The 19,434-nt window shown below is 56.3% G+C and overlaps 2 protein-coding genes across 2 annotated transcripts; one reads left to right on the forward strand and one right to left on the reverse strand.

Annotated features, from left to right (window-relative positions):
- The first annotated feature begins 929 nt into the window (after positions 1–929).
- Positions 930–9,513, forward strand: MTO1 (mitochondrial tRNA translation optimization 1). Its single transcript, XM_074150286.1, has 12 exons — positions 930–1,137; positions 1,291–1,490; positions 2,470–2,587; positions 3,182–3,471; positions 4,664–4,776; positions 4,907–5,097; positions 5,357–5,487; positions 6,203–6,407; positions 6,490–6,661; positions 7,738–7,856; positions 8,338–8,495; positions 8,725–9,513. Exons 1-12 carry the CDS (start codon positions 930–932, stop codon positions 8,896–8,898), a joined length of 2,079 nt encoding a protein of 692 aa, XP_074006387.1. The 3' UTR covers positions 8,899–9,513.
- A 4,607-nt stretch (positions 9,514–14,120) lies between these two features.
- EEF1A1 (eukaryotic translation elongation factor 1 alpha 1) lies at positions 14,121–18,982 on the reverse strand. Its single transcript, XM_074150288.1, has 8 exons — positions 18,953–18,982; positions 17,945–18,136; positions 16,870–17,049; positions 16,374–16,670; positions 15,973–16,123; positions 15,533–15,789; positions 14,833–15,067; positions 14,121–14,549 (listed from the first exon to the last, which is right to left on the reverse strand). Exons 2-8 carry the CDS (start codon positions 18,086–18,088, stop codon positions 14,425–14,427), a joined length of 1,389 nt encoding a protein of 462 aa, XP_074006389.1. The 5' UTR covers positions 18,089–18,136; positions 18,953–18,982; the 3' UTR covers positions 14,121–14,424.
- Positions 18,983–19,434: the final 452 nt, after the last annotated feature.

Genomic DNA, 19,434 nt, shown 5'->3' on the forward strand with positions numbered 1-19,434 from the left:
GTCAGGAGGATGGGGCCAGTCTTTTTTCAGTGGTGCCCAGGGACAGGACAAGAGGGAACGGGCACAAACTGGAACAGAGGAAGTTCCATCTAACCATGAGGAGGAACTTCTTTCCTGTGAGGGTGGCAGAGCCCTGGAAGAGGCTGCCCAGAGAGGTGGTGGAGTCTCCTTCTCTGGAGACATTCCAACCCCCCTGGACACGTTCCTGTGGGACCTGCTCTGGGTGACCCTGCTGTGGCAGGGGGTTGGACTGGATGATCTCCAGAGGTCCCTTCCAACCCCAAATCCTTCTATGATTCTGTGAGAAAGTAGCGGGTCACCGAGCTGATGGTGGTACGGGTGGGATAACAAGAAGTCATGTCACCTCAAGGCTCTCTCGTGTGTCAAAGCATGCACCCCTGTGCCAACGGGGACAGAGCTGGCGCTACTTCAAGGAACATCCTCACCAGGCTGGCAATCTTACAGTAAGCTTTTACTGTCCCGGGGTGACTCCATACCGTAAAGGATAACGTGGGGAAGGGGATCCCCACCCAAACGGCCTCCGGGGGGCTCTCGCCTGCGCGGGAGTGTTTTGATGATGCTGCAAAATATAATACGGGTGTGCAGAAGGGGCGCTGGGTCACAGCAATGAGCACCTTGGCCCGGGGGGGGTGATGGATTAGGCGGGCGGATGATGGGAATCTTCTGTGTGTAAATAAGGAGTGAACGTCCCGGTAAGGGCTGCTACACTCGTGGATTGCCGCCTGGCACCCGACGTCGAATAAAGCAACGTCTCCCCCCTGACCTGCTTCTGGGCTCCAGAGCCGCTGTTTCGGGCAAAGAGGGGACACGGGGCCCGGCGGCCGCCCCTCCGCGGCGGGCGGCTCCTCCCCGGGGCGGGCCGGGGCCCGGCGGCCTGCCCGCCTCCGCTGCGCCCTCAGGCCGCCGCCATGTTGCTGCGCAGCGGCTGCCGCCGCCTGGCGCGGTCCCCGGCGCGGCCCGGGCACCGGCGGGCGGGCAGCGAGGCCGGGGAGGGGTCGGCCCCGCGGTACGAGGTGGTAGTGATCGGTGGGGGCCATGCGGGGACGGAGGCGGCGGCGGCGGCCGCCCGCGGCGGGGCCCGCACGCTGCTGCTCACCCACAAGATCGGCACCATCGGTACGGCCCGGGGGGCAGGCCGGGACGGGGCCGCCACGGCGGGGACGGGGCGGGGGAGGCGGAGGGTGCCGCGGGGAGCCCGGCCCGTTCCCCCGGTCCGTGGCGGGGGGGGGGCGTGGGCGGTGAGGGGTGTCCGTGTGTCCCCCTCCCCAGGGGAGATGTCCTGCAACCCCTCCTTCGGCGGCATCGGGAAGGGGCACCTGATGAGGGAGGTGGACGCGCTGGACGGGCTGTGCGGGCGGCTCTGCGACCGCGCCGGCATCCACTACAAGGTGCTCAACCGCGCCAAGGGCCCGGCCGTCTGGGGGCTCCGCGCACAGATCGACCGCCAGCGGTACCGGGAGAGCATGCAGGTGAGCGGGGACGGAGGGCCCGGGGGTGATGGGGGCTCCACCAGCCGCCCCCGCGTCTCACAGAACCATAGAATGGTTAGAGTTGGAAGGGACCTTAAGGCCCCCCCCAGTGCCACCCCCTGCCCTGGGCAGGGACACCTCCCACCAGACCAGGTTGCTCCAAGCCCTGTCCAACCTGGCCTTGAACCCCTCCAGGGATGGGGCAGCCACAGCTTCTCTGGGCAGCCTGGGCCAGGCTCTCACCACCCTCACAGCAAAGAATTTCTTCCCCACATCTCATCTCAGCTCCATCTCCCCTCTTTCAGTGTCAAACCCTTCCCCCTCGTCCTGTCGCTACGCTGTCTCCAGGGGTCTGGGTTTCTTTGTGCGTGTTTGTGGGCTGGAGCAAATGGAATGACTTACCCGAACCTGAAATATTAGTATAAACTGCAGGGGATGCTGTTGTTTTGGTTTTTTAATACTTTCCAAGATACCTTGATACGATTCTATGATCCAAACCCTTCTGTTTGTTACTTTGTAAGTTGTTAGAGCTCAGCATAGTTTAAAAAATTTCTCTGGCGTTTTAGATAAAGGTCAGGCTTTGTGACCAAATAGGGCTTTTTTGAGCTTAAACTCTCTCTGTGAATCATGGAATGGTTTGGGTTGGAAGGGGTCATTAAAGTCCGTCTAGTCCAATCCCCCTTGCCACAAGCAAGGACATCTTCAACTAGATGAGGTTGCTCAGAGCCTCGTCCAGCCTGGCCTGGAATGTCTCCAGGGATGGGGCATCTCCCACCTCTCTGGGCAACCTGTTTAAGTTAAAAGTTCTGCTTCGTAGATGGGACTAGTGCAGGGACTGAGTGTCGGAGCATCTGCTGAGGGACCTGGTAGCAATGGAGCGGGGAAGAGGGTGATGGATGTCTTGGAAATCAGCGGGTTTGTGGACTGCCCGCGTGTCTCGTAACTTCCTAGATTTTTGCAGTAACTCCTTTTGTGACAGAGAGAGATCCTTAACACGCCGCTGCTGACGGTCCGTGAGGCATCTGTGGAGGATCTGCTCTTGACAGAGCCGGAACCAGAGCGTCCCGGGAAGTGCCAGGTCACGGGAGTCATCCTGGGTAGGTGCTAGTAACTCCCTAAGCACCTCCAGCTACTCTGCACCAGAGCAGCCCTCGGGGTAAATGGTTCTGGTTTGTCAGGACGAGAGTGGAATTAGCTGATGGAGGTGATGTAGGCTGAGTGTGAACTAAACTGGGATAATATGTGTAATACAACAGGAACCTTACCTGGATTGGTAGGGTATTGGGTATCAAAGTTTAATTTTCTTTAATTTTCAAGGGATACTGAACCCCATGCTGCGTTTGGAGGTTTTATTTGGTAAATGGCCTATGTTGCCAACAGCGTTATGGGGCGGGGGTCCCATTACTGACAGACTCCTGCGTTATTACCCCTTGCTGTTCCAGCAAACAAGCTTTACGAAATAAAGGCCTGGATGGGAATTTTTCCCAGGAGTGGGTTTTCTGTCTTAAGGGTAACAAGAGTAAGAAAAACATGGGAATAACGACATGCAATAACTTATTTCAGTTACTACTATTAATGCTTTTATTATTGAAATGCTGATTTCATTATATAATAAAAGATGGATAAGCCCTCAGTGAACACTGTTAGTCCAGTTTTAGACAGGTATCTCTGTATTTTACTTGTATTTCCAGGAGATGGGAGCATGGTACATGCTGGGAGTGTTGTCCTGACCACCGGCACCTTCCTGAGGGGTATGATCCTCATTGGACTGGAGACGCATCCGGCAGGGCGGCTCGGGGACCAGCCGGCCGTGGGGCTGGCTCAGACGCTGGAGAAACTGGGCTTTGCCGTGGGCAGGCTGAAGACGGGGACGCCCCCCCGGCTGGCCAAAGACACCATCGACTTCAGCCGTCTGGAGGAGCGGGCAGCTGACAACCCCCCGGTGCCCTTCAGCTTCCTCAGTGAGGCTGTCTGGATCAAGGTGGGACGGAATGTCGTGCTCCGAGTCGGCCGGGGAGTTGGTGCTGGAAAAGGGAGCCGTGCCGTGCCTGTTCTTGCAGTGGTTTAGGCTGGGCTGGCAACTAAACCAGGGACAGATGCTCTCTTTGAACCTCTCTCCCTTACCTTTCTGAGGACTCTCAACACAAAGGGAGAAACTGCTTGTTTTCTTTGGAAAGCAAGTGCCTTTTTCCTCTCGCTTCTCAACTTGAGAACCAAACTGTCTTTACAATCAGAATTGCACGCAATAGGATGTTGTCAGTAGTGCTTTTCATGCGCTGGTTACCTGGGTGGTCTGTAAAATCCTTCCAGTATTAGACCTGTATTGTGGAAATTTACGCTGCCTGTTACCCCGGCTGTACGATAAGATTAAAATGTTGAAATTGGAGATCATTATTAGTGTTAGGGAAGAGAAAGGATGGAGTGATCCGCAGAGCTCAGGAGTGGTGTGTTAACAGTAACTGAAAAGCAGAAGAAACTCAATTTTCCAAAGAAAATGTTGGAAAATAGATGGCATTCTTACAAATGTAGTTAAACAGCAGGAGTTAATTTGCCCCAGAGCGTACAGGAATTGCAGTAACCAATCATAGTTGGAGTGGGGGCGAATGCGGTATCACTTGAAGTCCTTGGGTCATGTAGGAAAGACTTCAGGAAGTTGAGGTGCAACATTATTAGTATTTTGAATGGGACTCTATTGACTCTCTTTCAGAAAAAATCAGTGAAATACTTTGAATGGTGGTTTTTTTCCAAACCTTGAGTTTCCATGTTAATCACAGGGTTTTGAGAGATTTATTTTTTCTCTTCCCCGAATTCTGTAACTGGCCGTTCCCTGTGGGGTCAGCACTTACTCCTCTTACTTCAGAGCTCCCAATTGCTGGGATTAATTTGAATGCGGTGATGCGATGCGTTGCTGTAATAGGAGTATCCGTCCTGTAATTAGGAACACGGTGTCTAGAATAGAACTTGAATTCTGGGCTCCTGGGTTCTGTTCTTGGCCGCCTTTTGGGCACGTTGCTCAGGCTGTGGGGTCGCTGGTGTTCTGCCTGTGCGGTGGACGTGACAATGCTGCCCATCCTCTGGGAGAGCTGGGAAAGCCCCTGGAGATGGTCAGAGCTGGTCGGGAAGAGTAGGTGTTGTGACTGGGTTAACTGGGAGCGGATTTTGCTGTCTTTTAGCCAGAAGATCAGCTGTCGTGTTACCTGACTCGCACCTCCCTGAGAGCCCAGCAAATTATCCGTGAGAACCTCCACCTCAACGACCACATCAGGGAGACGACAAGGGGCCCGCGGTGAGTGTGTGGCATTGTGCAGGGCTCTCAGTGGCACGAGCTGACAGTCAGTCTGGAGCTGTGGGTCTCGCTTTGCTTCTGGACTGTTTTCCCCACATCTGGAGGCGCTCACGGCTGTTTGCGGTTGCAGGTACTGTCCCTCTCTGGAGTCGAAGGTCCTGCGCTTCCCAAACCGGCACCATCAGGTGTGGCTGGAGCCCGAGGGCCTGGAGTCCAATGTCATTTACCCCCAGGGCATGTCCATGACACTGCCACCGGAGCTGCAGGAGCAGGTGATCAGATCCATCCCAGGCTTGGAAAAGGCTAAGATGTTACAGCCAGGTGAGGGGGGTGAATAGATGTAAAGCTGTTTGTCAGATTGGTTACCAGTGAGTGAAAAACAGATTTTGTTTAGAGCATAGCAAAACAAAAGAAATACAAAACAACATTAGTTCTTGGATGTGGGGATTTTTTTCTTGCTTCTTTTTAAATCATAAATAAAAGTTGATAACCTAAGTCATCCTGCCCCACTGATTGCCGTCCTGATAAATAGGAACCTTCAAAATCTCTCCTGTAAGACCTGTCTTTCTGTTTGCCGTAGGCTACGGGGTGCAGTACGATTTTTTAGATCCCCGCCAGCTGACTGCTGCTCTGGAGTCTCGGCTGGTTCAGCGCCTCTTCTTTGCGGGCCAGGTCAACGGCACCACGGGCTACGAGGAGGCTGCAGCTCAGGTGGGTGACTCTGGTGTGGACTCAACGCTGGGAGAGGGGTCTGGCCTCGGCGTTTGTCTTTGCCAGGCCCGTCTTGTGCCAATGAGATGGTCTTCTGTTGCTAACCCCAACTCCAGACTTCCCCTACATTTTTTACTTCTAGTATCTGCAGTGGTTGTTACGGAGGTTGTTACAGAGGAGGCCACGGAGATGCTGTGAGGGCTGGAGCCCCTCTGCTGTGAGGACAGGCTGAGAGAGTTGGGGGGTTCAGCCTGGAGAAGAGAAGGCTCCAGGGAGACCTTAGAGCCCCTTCCAGTCCCTAAAGGGGCTCCAGGAAAGCTGGGGAGGGACTCTTTGTCAGGGAGGGGAGCCACAGGAGGAGGGGGAAGGGTTTGACACTGAAAGAGGGGAGATTGAGCTGAGATCTGGGGAAGAACTTCTTTGCTGTGAGGGTGGTGAGAGCCTGGCCCAGGTTGCCCAGAGAAGCTGTGGCTGCCCCATCCCTGGAGGGGTTCAAGGCCAGGTTGGACGGGGCTTTGAGCAACCTGGTCTGGTGGGAGGTGTCCCTGCCCAGGGCAGGGGTGGGCTTTAAGGTCCTTTCCACCCAAACCGTTTTGTGATTCTATGATTTTCCAGGGCGCAGTTTGACACATAAGTCTTTGGAGGCAGCTGTGCCAGTATTTTAGCCATGGAGAGACCGGTTAATGTTTTTTTGGTGTGTTTTCTGCCTGCCCAGGGCGTGATGGCTGGGATCAATGCGTGCCTGCGGGTTCATGGCAAGCCCCCTTTCATCGTCAGTCGCACCGAGGGCTACGTCGGTGTCCTGATTGATGACCTGACCACCCTGGGCACCAGCGAGCCCTACCGCATGTTCACCAGCCGCGTGGAGTTCCGCATGTCCCTGCGGCCTGACAACGCCGACGCCAGGCTGACCCACAGGGGTACGTCCTCACGGCGGCGTTTGGGGGTGGGTGGCTCTCCGGGGCTGCAGCCCTTTGTCTGACACGGCCTCTATCCCTGCAGGCTTCGAGGAAGCAGGCTGTGTGTCACAGCAGCGGTACGATCGAGCAGTGAAGATGAGAGCTGCCTTAGAGGATGGGATTGCGACGCTGAAATCCATTCAGTTGAGCATATCCAAATGGTCCCAGTTGTTACCAGAAGTTTCCATCAGCAGCAGTCGCAGGTCACCGGCCAGGTACAGGTCACAGCTGAGGCTTTCTGCTCTGGGCTACACCCGCTTCAGCACATCTGGCTGGTGGTCTTGCAGTGTTTCTCCATCCTTCCTGGAGTTGTCAGGTTTCCAAGATTCCAGCTTTGTCACCCTCAGGGGACAGACAGCTGATCTTTACCTGTAGAATTAGTGCAATGTTGGTGTGTTCAGTGTGCCACATTTCCTGGAGCTGACATGGGCTCCCAAAGAGGGTGCTCCCCTGGCCCGGCCCGTTCCTGCTCTCCTTGTCCAGAGTGTCACCAGATGGTGATGATTCTGCAGCGGGATCCTGGTCTGAGAGCTCGATAAAGCAGTGATTGATTTCAGGCTCACCGCTGCTGGAGTGCTGTGTCCAGTTCTGGGCTCCCCAGCTCAAGAAGGACAGGGAACTGCTGGAGAGGGGACAGCAGAGGGCTACAAAGATGATGAGGGGCCTGGAGCATCTCCCTTACAAGGAGAGGCTGAGGGACTTGGGTCTTTTTAGTCTGGAGAAGAGAAGACTGAGGGGGGATCTGATCAACACCTATAAATACTGAAAGGGTGGGTGTCAGGAGGATGGGGCCAGTCTTTTTTCAGTGGTGCCCAGTGACAGGACAAGAGGGAACGGGCACAAACTTGAACAGAGGAAGTTCCACCTAAACATGAGGAGGAACTTCTTGACTTTGAGGGTGGCAGAGCCCTGGAAGAGGCTGCCCAGAGAAGCGGTGGAGTCTCCGTCTCTGGAGACATTCAGACCCCCCCCTGGACATGTTCCTGTGCAACCTGCTGTGGCAGGGGGTTGGACTGGATGATCTCCAGAGGTCACTTCCCACCTCTGCCATTCTATGATTCTGTGAATAGTTCCCATGATGCCCGTAGCCCGTCCTCTCTGGCTGGCTGTTTGTTTTTCATAGAGCCCCTCCTCAAGAGCTGAACTGCTTTTTTCCTTGTTGGGTGGTGAGCTTGGCTCTGCAGTTGTGGCTTATTCTGGGATCTCTACACATTTGACTGGGAGCAGCAGTAAATCTGCCCTAGGCCTGCACCTCCTTCCTGCCTTAAAACCTTTCTCCCGTTCTCCACAGCGCCTTTGACATCCTCCAGTACCCGGAGGCCACTGTGGAGGTTCTAGCGAGAGCTGTCCCCGAGCCCCTGGGAAAGCTGGCTCAGTGGAGGGAACTGGCAGAGAGGCTGAAAATAGAAGGTAGAGCCCAACAGTTACCATCCCTTGGTGGGGTCTGCAGAGGTTGTGTTCAGTGAGGGGGGAGCTAATCCCTTCCTCACGCTGTGTCTCACGTTGGTGCTTAGTGAAATGAAACACGTGTGCAGCTTTTGCCGTGAGCCACGGCCCGATACGAGCCCCTGGGTTTCACATCGTGGGGTGAGATCATGGTCGCTGCTGGGCTTTTCCTCCTTTCTGCTCTGTCAGATAGACCATCCTTTCCTGGCATGAGAGGAAAAGCTGACCCGTAGATCTTAATTCCTGTAACAAATGGAAGAGCATGGCTTCTTCCAAGGCAGTGATGTGAATTGGGCCCTTCAGGCTGTGGGGCTGGAAACTTCCTTGGGAGGTTTTGACCCTCTTGGTAGAACTGCTTGTTCTGCTTCCGAGAATTCCTGCAAGTGCCGTGTTTCACCTGAACACCTCTGTCTGCTCTTCTCCTGTCCCTGGTGGTCCCTCGCAGCTGCCTACGAGTGGTGTGTGGTCAACCAGCAGCAGGAGATGGAGGAAGTGCGCCGGGATGAGGCTCTCCAGCTGCCCGAGGACCTGGATTACTTCGCCATCGACGCCTCGCTCTCTGCAGAGGTGCGAGAGAAGCTGGACTCCAACCGTCCCCAGACGGTAAGATCAGAGTCACAGGGTGATGTGGGGTTGGAAGGGACCTCTGGAGGTCATCTAGTCCAAGATACTGGGCCACAACAGGGTTGAGCAGTGATGAAGACTCTTCTGTGTCCTCCCAAGGGACACGGGGTGGGTGGGGAAAGGAACACCCAGAGGTTTTGGTCTCATTTCCCACTGGCTCCATGGGTAGGTTTGTTCCTGGTTAACTTGTCCCTGTTCCCCCACGCAGATCGGCGCTGTCAGCCGCATCCCCGGAATCACACCAGCTGCCGTCGTTAACCTGCTGAGGTTTGTGAAGAGCAGTCACCAGAAGACAGGAAAGCTCAAAGCCTTACCCCACGCTGACAGGTATTTACCAGGAAAGAAAAACTCCGAGAAGGCAAGGTCCCAGAGACAGATTTGAGGGGAGTTCCCTGCAGAGGGGGCAGGGAGTGCCCTTGTTAAAGCACCTCTGGAGGGGAGCGTGCCCTTCTCCCAGAGAGCCTGGCCCCATCGCCCCTGCTCGGGAGCTGCTCCTCGGGGAAAACCGGCGCTGGCTGCACCCACGGTAGCTCTGGTCGTGTCCCGTGGCACAGAACCAGCCCACGTGCACATCTTGAGTGTGTGCTCAGGAGCCCAGATCCGGCCTGTGACTCTGCCCATCCAGGTGAAGGGATGGGGGAATTGCTGTTAAAATTCCGTGTGTTTGGACGGTGTCAGAGAGGCCAAACCTGCTCTAAAGCAGCTTGGGAGGGACAATGGTTTGCTCCTCTGGAATGAGGAAGAAGTGTCCCCGTGCTGAACCCCCGGCAGCGCAGGAGGGTTCGGGCTGGAGAGAGTGTTCCTTCCACTTTAATACTTGTGACTACGCACAGTCTGAGGTTTCAGTGTGGTGTCAGCCCACAGGAGAGACTTGGTTGTGACAACGTGCCACACCAGTATTTAACTGACATAGTAGACGCATTGAATGTAAACTGTATCCTGGGCTTTTTTTTTTTTTTCTCCTTTAAAATAAATAAAGCTTATCGTGAAGCTGAAGAGCTCGGTTGTCACTTTTCAGTGGAGCCTTGGCAAGTCACTGAGTCCCAGTTCACACGGATGGAGGTGAGGGGGGGTGAGATCTGCTGGCGAAGGCAGGGACTTGCTGAGGAAGGTGGGGGCCACGGCAGAGCCTGCCCTGGGAGCCCCAGCTCCGGGCCGTGTGGTGACCGACGTGCTGCGGGCCAGGGGCCGAGTGCCCAGGGGAGCCCCCTGCCACAGCTTCTCTGGGCAACCTGGGCCAGGCTCTCACCACAGCAAAGAATTTCTTCCCCACATCTCATCTCCATCTCCCCTCTTTCAGTGTCAAACCCTTCCCCCTCATCCTATGGCTCCCCTCCCTGATCCAGAGTCCCTCCTCGTCTCTCCTGGAGCCCCTTGAGGGACTGGAAGGGGCTCTAAGGTCTCCCCGGAGCCTTCTCTTCTCCAGGCTGAACCCCCCCAACTCTCTCAGCCTGTCCTCACAGCAGAGGGGCTCCAGCCCTCCCAGCATCTCCGTGGCCTCCTCTGGCCCCACTCCAACAGCTCCGTGTCCTTGGTCCTTTGTTTGTATGTTTGTTCTTTTTTTAAAGGGAGAAGGTAACAAAACCTGTGCGAATCCAGAGCTGTGGAGCAGGGGCACAGCTCCTCGGCAGCCGCCCCTCGTGCACCCCACTGTCCCCCCACCCCCAGGCTGGAGACCACCCGCAGGGGAATCGCACCCCAGTTTGTCTCCACGTTTCCTCAGCGCTTCGCCCCACGGCTTTTGAGGAGAATCCCCGTTTAACTGTCACCTTGTCAGTGCGGAGAACCCGGCGGCTCCGGGCGATGCTGTGTAAATATTTGAAAGAAAGGATTGCAGACCTAGGGCCAGGCAGCCAGAGACTGGAACCTCGGGGGAAAAAAAAAAACACAACCAAAAAAGCAGACAATGAGGTGATTGATTGATTTGTGATGCAGAAATAATCTGACAGGACTGAAGAGGAGTCAGAAAAGGCTAAAAAAAAAAAAAAAAAACCAAACAACAAACCCATGGATTCTCTGTTGGGAACAATCTGGTTTTGCCATCGGCCAGGTTTTCCTTCATCTCTTTGCCCGCCCAGGGGCACCATGGAGGATTTGGGAACAATCATCAACTCAAAGGTGTTGATACTGGCAGGAATTTGTGATTTGTGCTGAAAAGGGAGAGAGAGAGAAAGAAACTCTTCGGGAAAAGGGCTTCGGATGGAGCAGGAGCCGAGAGGCACAAACCACGGAGGGCCTGGGGACAAGAGGAGACTGGCTGATCAGGGAAGGAAGATCCAAGAGCAAACGGATGAACCGAGGCTTGGGAGAAGTCAGGCTGAGTTGGACCTGGCAAAGGGTGTCAGACAGCTCGTAAGAAGCTCTGCAGCCACCTGCATGAAGGTGGGCAAAGGGGAAGGGCCGACCCTGGTCTGAAGGAATCTCTTGAGCAAAACTCCTCCTGGGCCACCCAAAGCGTGGCCAAAGCCAGTGACATCAGTCTGTGCCCAGAGCTGGCCAGCAGCGGCTCCTCGGCGTGTGTCTCCACAGAGCCCTGGCTCCATCGAGCGGAGAATCACAGAAGCGTCCAGGCTGGAAGGGACCTTTCAGATCATGGATTCCAACCATCAGCCCACCACTGACCCACGTCCCTCAGCACCACATCTGCCCGGCTTCTAAATCCCTCCAGGGATGGGGACTCCACCACTGCCCTGGGCAGCCTCGTCCAAGGCTTCACAACCCTTTGGGTGAAGAAATTTTTCCCAATATCCATCCTAAACCTCCCCTGGCGCAACTTGAGGCCGTTTCCTCTTGTCCACAAAGCCTGTCCAGGTCCCCCGCTTTGGGGACAGGCGAAAACGAGCTGTGTCCGGAGTCTCCTTCAGCAAGCCCGGAACTGGGCAGCTCCTGATGGTGATGGTGGGAGCCCCTCGTCCCGCCCGCATCCTCTCCTGCCCCCTCCAGGCACTGCATGAGCATTTAAGGAACATAAGTTAGAAGCAGGTGAGTTGTACTTGTGGTCCAGACCCAATTTATGCTGCTCTCAACCAGGTATTGAGTCCCCGGGCACCGCCGCGGAGCAGGAGAGCCCCGGAGAGGGCAGAGGTTCCGTTGTTCCTGCCTGGCTTTGCTTGGACACAATCTAGGATTTGAAGTGTGTGTTCAGAGAGCCCCTCGGTGCCCCGGCAGTGCCTTTCACCAGCCAGACGCAACCCGGTGGGAATTAGTTTTTCACCTAGAGTTTCAGTGAAATTAACTATTGTTAATTACCTGCTCCTTGGCCAGAGCCACCAGGATCCCTCTGCCCCATCCCTCCCCGCCCCGGGACTTCGCTCCATCCCCAGATATTTGGGGGATACTTTTTGGACTATTCCTGTGCCCTGAAAGCCCTCCAGACCCCAAAGGCACCTTGAACTAGGAAGGAAACCGCGGCTCAGCCTTCCAGCTCCCCGCTGCCACCGCCAGCAATGGAACTAAGTGAATTCTATAAATTCACAAGTCTGGCCCGTTTTCTGCCTCCACCCCCCCCCCCCCCCCCCACTCACCCGGCTCCGTGCGGCACCGGCAGCGTCGCAGGACAGCGCGGGAGAGGGAAGGACAGAGCTGACAGCCGTTCAGAGGAATAAAAGCGGGCAGAGGACATGCACAGGAATGTCAACATTTATTAGAAACGTCACCAAAGCAGTTTTACTCCCAAGTTCGGGTTACAAAAATCTTAACATTTTTTTCCCCAGGGAGTCAAAGCTCAGTCAAGGACCGGAGACGGCATCGCGTCGGCGCACGGGACCCGGAACTGCTCTACGGGAGTGAAAAAACCTCAAAAATAAATTCAGAAAGTGTAAAACTGAGTTTTTAACTCCTGGGAAACGAGGGCTGGTGGTGCTGGGGGACACTCGGGTCTCTTGGCTGTGCCCCCAACACCCCCACCCCCCCAGCTCAGGTGCCATTTGGCAGTTTTTGCCCCCCCCGCCCCCCCCCCCCGCAGCCCCGAGTCACTTCTAATTATTACAAGGTAATTAATTACAGACGGCAATGGAGCGGGTGCCCCCCCCCCAGAGGCCGCCCCCGGCAGCGAACACCCCCTGGGAAGGGGGAGGAGACCTGGGGGAGGCAGCTCCTGGCAAAGCCCCGCTGGTTTCAGCCCAAGGAGAATCTCGCGCTCGGCCAAACCGGTTTGAGCAAAGTCTCTTGGAAAAAAACCCACAAAGTCCGTGGTTTAACTGGGAGGCAGCGATGGGGCAGGAAATTCAGCTTTATGGTGGCCACAGCAGCGCTGCCCCCGCTCTGAAGCCGGGGATACCCACACACCTCACCATGGTGAGAGCCCTTTCCTGAATTCCAGAGCTTTCTGCAGAGAGGGAAGTGCCGCAGCCCCCGCTCCCGCCGGACCTGAGGTTTCACTGCACTCCACGAAGACACAGAAAGCGAGGGGAAAAGGAGGAAAGACCCCCCCCAAAGCAGAGCATGAGACTGAGCCCACCCAGCGCAGGAGCGGAGCGAGCTCCCCCAGGGCCAGGAGGGGAGCGGGGAACGGAGCCCCTGACGGCACAGCGGCCTCTCGGACACCAAACTCCCCGTGAGCCAGGGGGTGCCGTGGGGAAGCCGAGACAGAGGTTGTATTTTAACGTTACACAAGTCAGAGCCCGTCAGCCATTAACTGCCCCTCTCCCCCCCCACAGAGCCAGGCTCCTCCCGGTGCCCCCCGCTTACCCCAGATGGCGGCTTTGATAGAGCAAATCGTTTGACTGGGATTGAGTAAGGAAGAGCCAGCTCTTGGACCGGTCGCCCAGTTCCACTCCGAGGGACTGACCCAAACCCCCCCTCAGAAGGCAGCAGCTGGAGCCAGGAGCGCGGATCATGGGGCTCTGGGATGCAAACAGCACCTCTCCCCAGCAGTTCCCAGCGGCACCCCCAGGCACGAGCCCACCCCGGGCGGGACAGGGACTAACACCCTCCCGCTGGTGCTCAGCAGGAAAACCTGTCCCCTTCCCTCCCGGCTTTGCTCTGGAAAGGAAAACTGATCGAGATGCTGTAACGGGGGGTGGTTCAGCGCCCAACGAGCGCCAGAGCACCCTCAAAACAAAATACGGCTTTGGAATTGAGCTAGTCAGTGTCTTACTGCGGAGCAGGAGGAATTTAGACAGAAGGGTTTATTCACAGGGATCTACGCGACAGTTACCCGTTCCCCAGAAAAAACATTAGAAGGATCTGTTCCTGGGAGCAAGGGGAAGAACCCGAGCCCGAGGGGAGCCCAGCACCGCAGTCTTCGCTGAAGCTTTTCCAAGGTTCAGTCTGATTTGTCCACGCTATTTTTCTTCCCGGTGTCGAGCTTTCCAGGTTTGCTCAGCGCACCACGGGACACCCCAACAGCGGGCGTCACCCAGCACCCCCGCTATCCACGCAGGTGTAAAGAAAGCACCGCCCAAGTTGGGTTTTTAAGGCTCAGATCAGTTAACGCTAAACCTAGAGCCGGGTTTCGCTCCTCTCTTCGGAAACGAGAGATCTGAGTATTCGCTTTGCAACTTCAGGACACGCTCAGTAACACCGAGCCCTTCTGATCCCGCCAGGGCTGCAAAGAGGTGGGTTTTTTTCCTATAAACTCCACATGAAGCCAAAGAACACAGAGACAGAGCGTTGAACTTTCCTTTTAATGGTCTCAAATTCTGTGACAGATTTTTTTTTTTTTTTTGGTCAAGTTTCCATTTTAAAAAAATTTTTATCGATTTTTTTTTTTTAAAGACTAATAACTTAAACTGCCACGAAACAAATGGTCCACAAACATTCCTTTCCTCCTGAAGCTTTTGCGATGCATCGTAATCATTAACCAGTCTTTGACTATGGAACTGAAATGGCCAATTGCGACACACAGCTCTGAGACCGTCCTTCCTCCCCCGACCCAGCCCCGGCCGCCAGCTGACCCACACAAGTTTCATTTGGCTTTCTGGGCCTTCTGGGCCGACTTCGTGACCTTCCCGGCGCCTCCAGCCTTCTTGTCCACCGCCTTGATGACACCCACGGCCACCGTCTGCCTCATGTCACGCACAGCGAAGCGCCCTGCCGAGAAAAACACAGGGTTTAGGGTTTTGGGGTTTTTTTCCCCCCTCCCGGAGGGCTGTCCCCCCCCAGCATTACCCCCAGGGCAGAGACTCCGGGCGAGTGGGCAACCACCACTCCAGGAGAGCAAACTCAGTGGGACGAAGACGTAAAATCACCCCAAGTACCCCTGAAGCGCTGGTCACGCTTGGGAGCTCCTATACAAGTCGCAGCTTTTTAAGAACTGGAGACGGAGGAGGGTTTTCTCCAGAGACGAGGACCAAGGGGTTTTTAGCAGCCTTACCCAGAGGAGGGTAGTCGGAGAAGCTCTCCACACACATGGGTTTGCCCGGGATCATGTCAACGATGGCGGCGTCTCCAGACTTGAGGAATTTGGGGCCATCCTCCAGCTTCTTGCCAGAACGACGGTCGATCTTCTCTTTGAGCTCAGCGAACTTGCAGGCGATGTGAGCGGTGTGGCAATCCAGCACGGGGGCGTAGCCAGCGCTGATCTGGCCAGGGTGGTTCAGGATAATCACCTGAAAACCAACAAAGCGCCAAGTTAACACCGGGGTAACCCCAAACACTCGTGTGCCTCATCACAAAGCCAGGGCTTTCGCCTGATTTGCTCCAGCAAATAACACAGCTCTGTGTCACCTCATAGCCCAGCCCGCGAGTAAGAAAGGACAAAACCCTGGTATTTCAATGGGAGACCTTCAAGCCCCTTCAGGTCCCTAAAGGGGCTCCGGGAAAGCCGGGGAGGGACTCTGGATCAGCGATGGGATGAGGGGGAAGGGTTTGACACTGACAGAGGGGAGACTGAGATGAGATGTGGGGAAGAACTTCTTTGCTGTGAGGGTGGTGAGAGCCTGGCCCAGGTTGCCCCGAGAAGCTGTGGCTGCCCCATCCCTGGAGGGGTTCAAGGCCAGGGGTGGCACTGGGGGGGGGGCGTTAAGGTCCCTTCCCACCCAAACCAGTCTGTGATTCTGTGATTCTGTGATTACCTGCGCCGTGAAGCCAGCAGCTTCCATGGGAGGATCGTTCTTGCTGTCCCCGGCAACATTGCCACGACGAACATCTTTCACAGACACGTTCTTCACGTTGAAGCCAACGTTGTCACCAGGCAGAGCCTCGGCCAGGGCCTCGTGGTGCATCTCCACAGACTTCACTTCAGTTGTAACGTTGACAGGGGCAAACGTCACCACCATGCCTGGCTTCAGAACCCCAGTCTCCACCCGGCCAACTGGGACAGTACCAATGCCTGCAGGAGAGAAGCAACATCAGTAATCCAGGCTCAATGGGTACATGCCCCTGGAGAAGACAACACTTTAGGAAAGTATTCTGAACATTTTCCACCTGAAAAGCAGTTCTTGGGCAAACAACTGCCTTTCTGCCCCGTACGTTAGCTGTTGCCCAAGGGAGAAGCGTTACAGAGAACACCCACCGCCAATTTTGTAGACATCCTGAAGAGGCAGCCGCAGAGGTTTGTCCGTGGGACGAGTGGGTGGCAGGATACAGTCCAGAGCTTCAAGGAGGGTGGTTCCACTGGCATTGCCGTCCTTTCGGGTCACCTTCCACCCCTTGAACCAGGGCATCTGCAACAAGAACAAGCCCAGGCATCAGTCGTCTGACAACATGAACAGCACAACGTTAGAAGAAAGACCAAGCGGCACATCTCTGTATCCTATTGCAGAGTAAGAGTACACAAAGTGCTGGGATTTAATCCTTGAGCTCCGCGCTCCCAAACACAGCTACACTGAAAAACAGGTAGGCTTCACTATTGCCTAATTTATCTCAGCAACCCTCCCAGTTTAATTTCTTAACATAAACGAATGTCAAACCTACGTTAGAGCTGGGCTCCAACATGTTGTCTCCGTTCCAACCAGAAATTGGCACGAAAGCTACAGTGTCTGGGTTGTAGCCAATTTTCTTGATGTAAGTGCTGACTTCTTTGACAATCTCCTCGTATCTCTTCTGGCTGTAGGGCGGCTCGGTGGAATCCATCTTGTTGACGCCGACGATCAGCTGTTTCACACCCAGGGTGTAGGCCAGAAGGGCGTGCTCACGGGTCTGCCCGTTCTTGGAGATACCGGCCTCAAACTCCCCGACACCAGCAGCGACGATCAGGACAGCGCAGTCAGCCTGGGAAAAGGGAAAAACAAACCCCGTTATTATATTATTTATATAACATATACAGTATATATTATATATGCAATAACCGCAGTTATTATACTATTAAATATATTATATACACTTGCATATGTGTCAAGGTATCGGGGAAACCCACCCAGTCAAGGAAAAACCTGCCCGAGCTGCCGACCCCCCCGTGCTATTTCCCTACCTGCGAAGTTCCAGTGATCATGTTCTTGATGAAGTCTCTGTGTCCGGGAGCGTCGATGATGGTGACGTAGTATTTGCTGGTTTCGAACTTCCACAGGGAAATATCAATGGTAATACCACGCTCACGCTCAGCCTTCAGCTTGTCCAAGACCCAGGCGTATTTGAAGGAGCCCTTGCCCATCTACAGATTTAAAAAAATAAATTGTTTTTTTCTCCCTTTTTCAAAGAATCTATATATATTTGCATTTACTTCAGAAAGATCCCACATTGGCTAAAGAGCAACATCTAAGAATAGCCAAGTGGTTTAATGCTGAGAAATGCCGCTGCTTGTAAAACAAGCAACAAGATCCCCTTGGCACTACCGGTGAGAGATGCCAAGTGCTGGCTGTCACTGAGCCTGCTGACAGCCCTGCCCTCTCGCAGCTTGTTAACTGCACCAACACAGCTTTCCCGTGGAGCTCCTGAGCCTAAGCCCTGCTATCAAGTGTCCTCTACAAGTGCAATCCCTGCGATAACCAACACTGTAACTGCCAGTCAGCCCAGTGTCCGCTACGTTTCATCCCGAGGTGTGCTTTATAGATTTATGGTGTAATTACACAGGAAAAAAAGTAGAATCAGTAAGACTTTCTATGGGTTCAAACACCAAAATCCATTCCTTTCATGTTTAGAAGTAAAACTTATCAGAGCAACTTCATAAATTTTATCCTCAACTACATTTTGTTTGCAGACCACAGCTGGGAACTCCACCTAATTGCGATTCGGGGCACAATTACACAGGCGTAGCTTTAGACTCCCTTTCCTTTCCATGGTTCCGCACTCCACATTCCGATCTTTGCCAATTAACGCGACGGCGGAGCCAACGCTCTGGCTCTTGTTCAGCCCCGGGGACAAGCGGAGCCCAACCGCCGCCCTGTGGCCACCCAGCACCCTGCGCTCCTTCAGCCACTGGGACAGTTGCCACCAAACCGCCTCCCTGTGGCCACCCGACACTTTGCAACTCGAGTTTTGCAACTCAAAACCTCCCTTTATTCCCGTCCCGCCCCCGACGCCTCGCCGGGCGCCCCAGGAGCACGCACCTCGGCGGCTTCCTTCTCGAACTTCTCGATGGTCCTCTTGTCGATGCCCCCGCACTTGTAGATGAGGTGCCCGGTGGTGGTGGACTTGCCAGAATCGACGTGGCCGATGACGACGATGTTGATGTGGGTCTTCTCCTTTCCCATCTCGGACGGTAGCTTGGGTTCTTTCTTCCGGCAGAAAAGAATCGACACCTGGAAGCGGGTCCCCCCAAAAAAAACAAGATTAAGTAAAACACCGGCGAGGCCTCCAGCGCGGAGGCGGCCGAGCAGAGCCGCGCCATGGCGGCCCCTCAGGCGGGGCGGCCCGGCTAGGCCCGGCCGGGATGGCGGCGCGGCCCGGCCCCGCCCCGCCGGAGGAGGGGCCGCGTCGGGCGGTCGCCGGACGGGGGGGGGGGGGGACACGGGACGGGGACACAAGCCCCCTCCGAGCGCCCCCGGCGTCACCCCCTCCGGGCTCCGCGCACCCCCGGCGGCCGGGGAGCGGGGCGGCGGCGCGGCGGGCGGCGCGGAGGGCGGGGCCGGCCCCGCTCCTTTGTGTGACTCACCCCGCCCGGCCCGCACCGTCCTCCATTTTGTGGCGCTGGCGGCGGGCAGGAAAAGCCGAGCGGCCATTTTTTTTTTTTTTTTTTTTTTAACACTCGTGTCCCGTCCCCACCCCACCCCCCACCACACCGCGGCCCGCGGGCCTCGACGGGCCCCGCCGCCGCCCGGCACGCTCCGCGCGTCCCGCCGGCACGGCCCCTCCGCCACCCGCGCTGCGGGGGGAAGGGGAAGCGGCCGCGCGCCTCCCGCACGGTCACGCCGCTCCCCGCGTCCCGGAGAGAAGGATGGCGGGAGGGAAACGACGCGTCGCCACCTCCCCGGCGTGCGCTCCCCCCTCTGCCCCTTCTCCCCCCAGCGCTCCGCCGCGGCGGCCGCGCCCGGCCGTCCCCAGGCCCTCAGGGAGCGCAGGCCCCCGGCCCGATCCCCGCCCCCGGTCCCGGCCTGCCCCGCGCGGACGCGCCTCACCTGCGAGGCGGCGGCTGCGAGCCCGGAGCGAAAAAGACCGACGGCGTGAACGGAGCCCCTTATATAGGCTGGGCGGGGGCGGGGCCTAAGGTACACGTCACCACTCCCGGCGGCCCCGCGGCCACGCCCCACCGGCCCCGCCCTGGCGGCCGCGCGGGCAAAGGGCGCCCCCCGCCCGTTTCCGGCCCCCCCCCCCCCCCGCCCCAACGCGGCCCGCCCGGGGAGCGGGACCGGGACCGGGACCGGCCCCTCCGGCCGGGGAGAGGCGGCTCCGGCGGCCCCGGAGGCGATGGGGACGAGAAAGCGTCAGGCGTTGCGTCATGGCCCGGTCCAGGGGGGGATGCAGCGGCTTCAAGAAAGTCCCTGGGGAGTAGCCCCAGGGCAAGTTAATCGTGTGCCTTATTAGGGAGGCACAAGAACTCAATCAGTGAGATTAGTAATTGGAAAAGTCGCTTAAGATGACGGTATGCGAGGCCCCCTCC

This window comes from Numenius arquata, chromosome 7, assembly GCF_964106895.1.
Source record: "Numenius arquata chromosome 7, bNumArq3.hap1.1, whole genome shotgun sequence".
NCBI classification, from domain to species: Eukaryota; Metazoa; Chordata; class Aves; order Charadriiformes; family Scolopacidae; genus Numenius; species Numenius arquata.

What these genes read in the sequence shown, in the direction of transcription:
- EEF1A1 (XM_074150288.1), bottom strand. Translation starts at nt 18,088, where the DNA reads ATGGGAAAGGAGAAGACCCACATCAACATCGTCGTCATCGGCCACGTC. An exon ending in TCGAGAAGGAAGCCGCCGAG is followed by an intron (nt 17,050 to 17,944) that starts GTGCGTGCTCCT and finishes TTAAATCTGTAG; the next exon opens with ATGGGCAAGGGCTCCTTCAA. An exon ending in CTGCTGGCTTCACGGCGCAG is followed by an intron (nt 15,068 to 15,532) that starts GTAATCACAGAA and finishes GTTGGTTTTCAG; the next exon opens with GTGATTATCCTGAACCACCC.
- MTO1 (XM_074150286.1), top strand. Translation starts at nt 930, where the DNA reads ATGTTGCTGCGCAGCGGCTGCCGCCGCCTGGCGCGGTCCCCGGCGCGG. An exon ending in ACGAGGAGGCTGCAGCTCAG is followed by an intron (nt 5,488 to 6,202) that starts GTGGGTGACTCT and finishes CTGCCTGCCCAG; the next exon opens with GGCGTGATGGCTGGGATCAA. An exon ending in AGAGAGGCTGAAAATAGAAG is followed by an intron (nt 7,857 to 8,337) that starts GTAGAGCCCAAC and finishes GGTCCCTCGCAG; the next exon opens with CTGCCTACGAGTGGTGTGTG.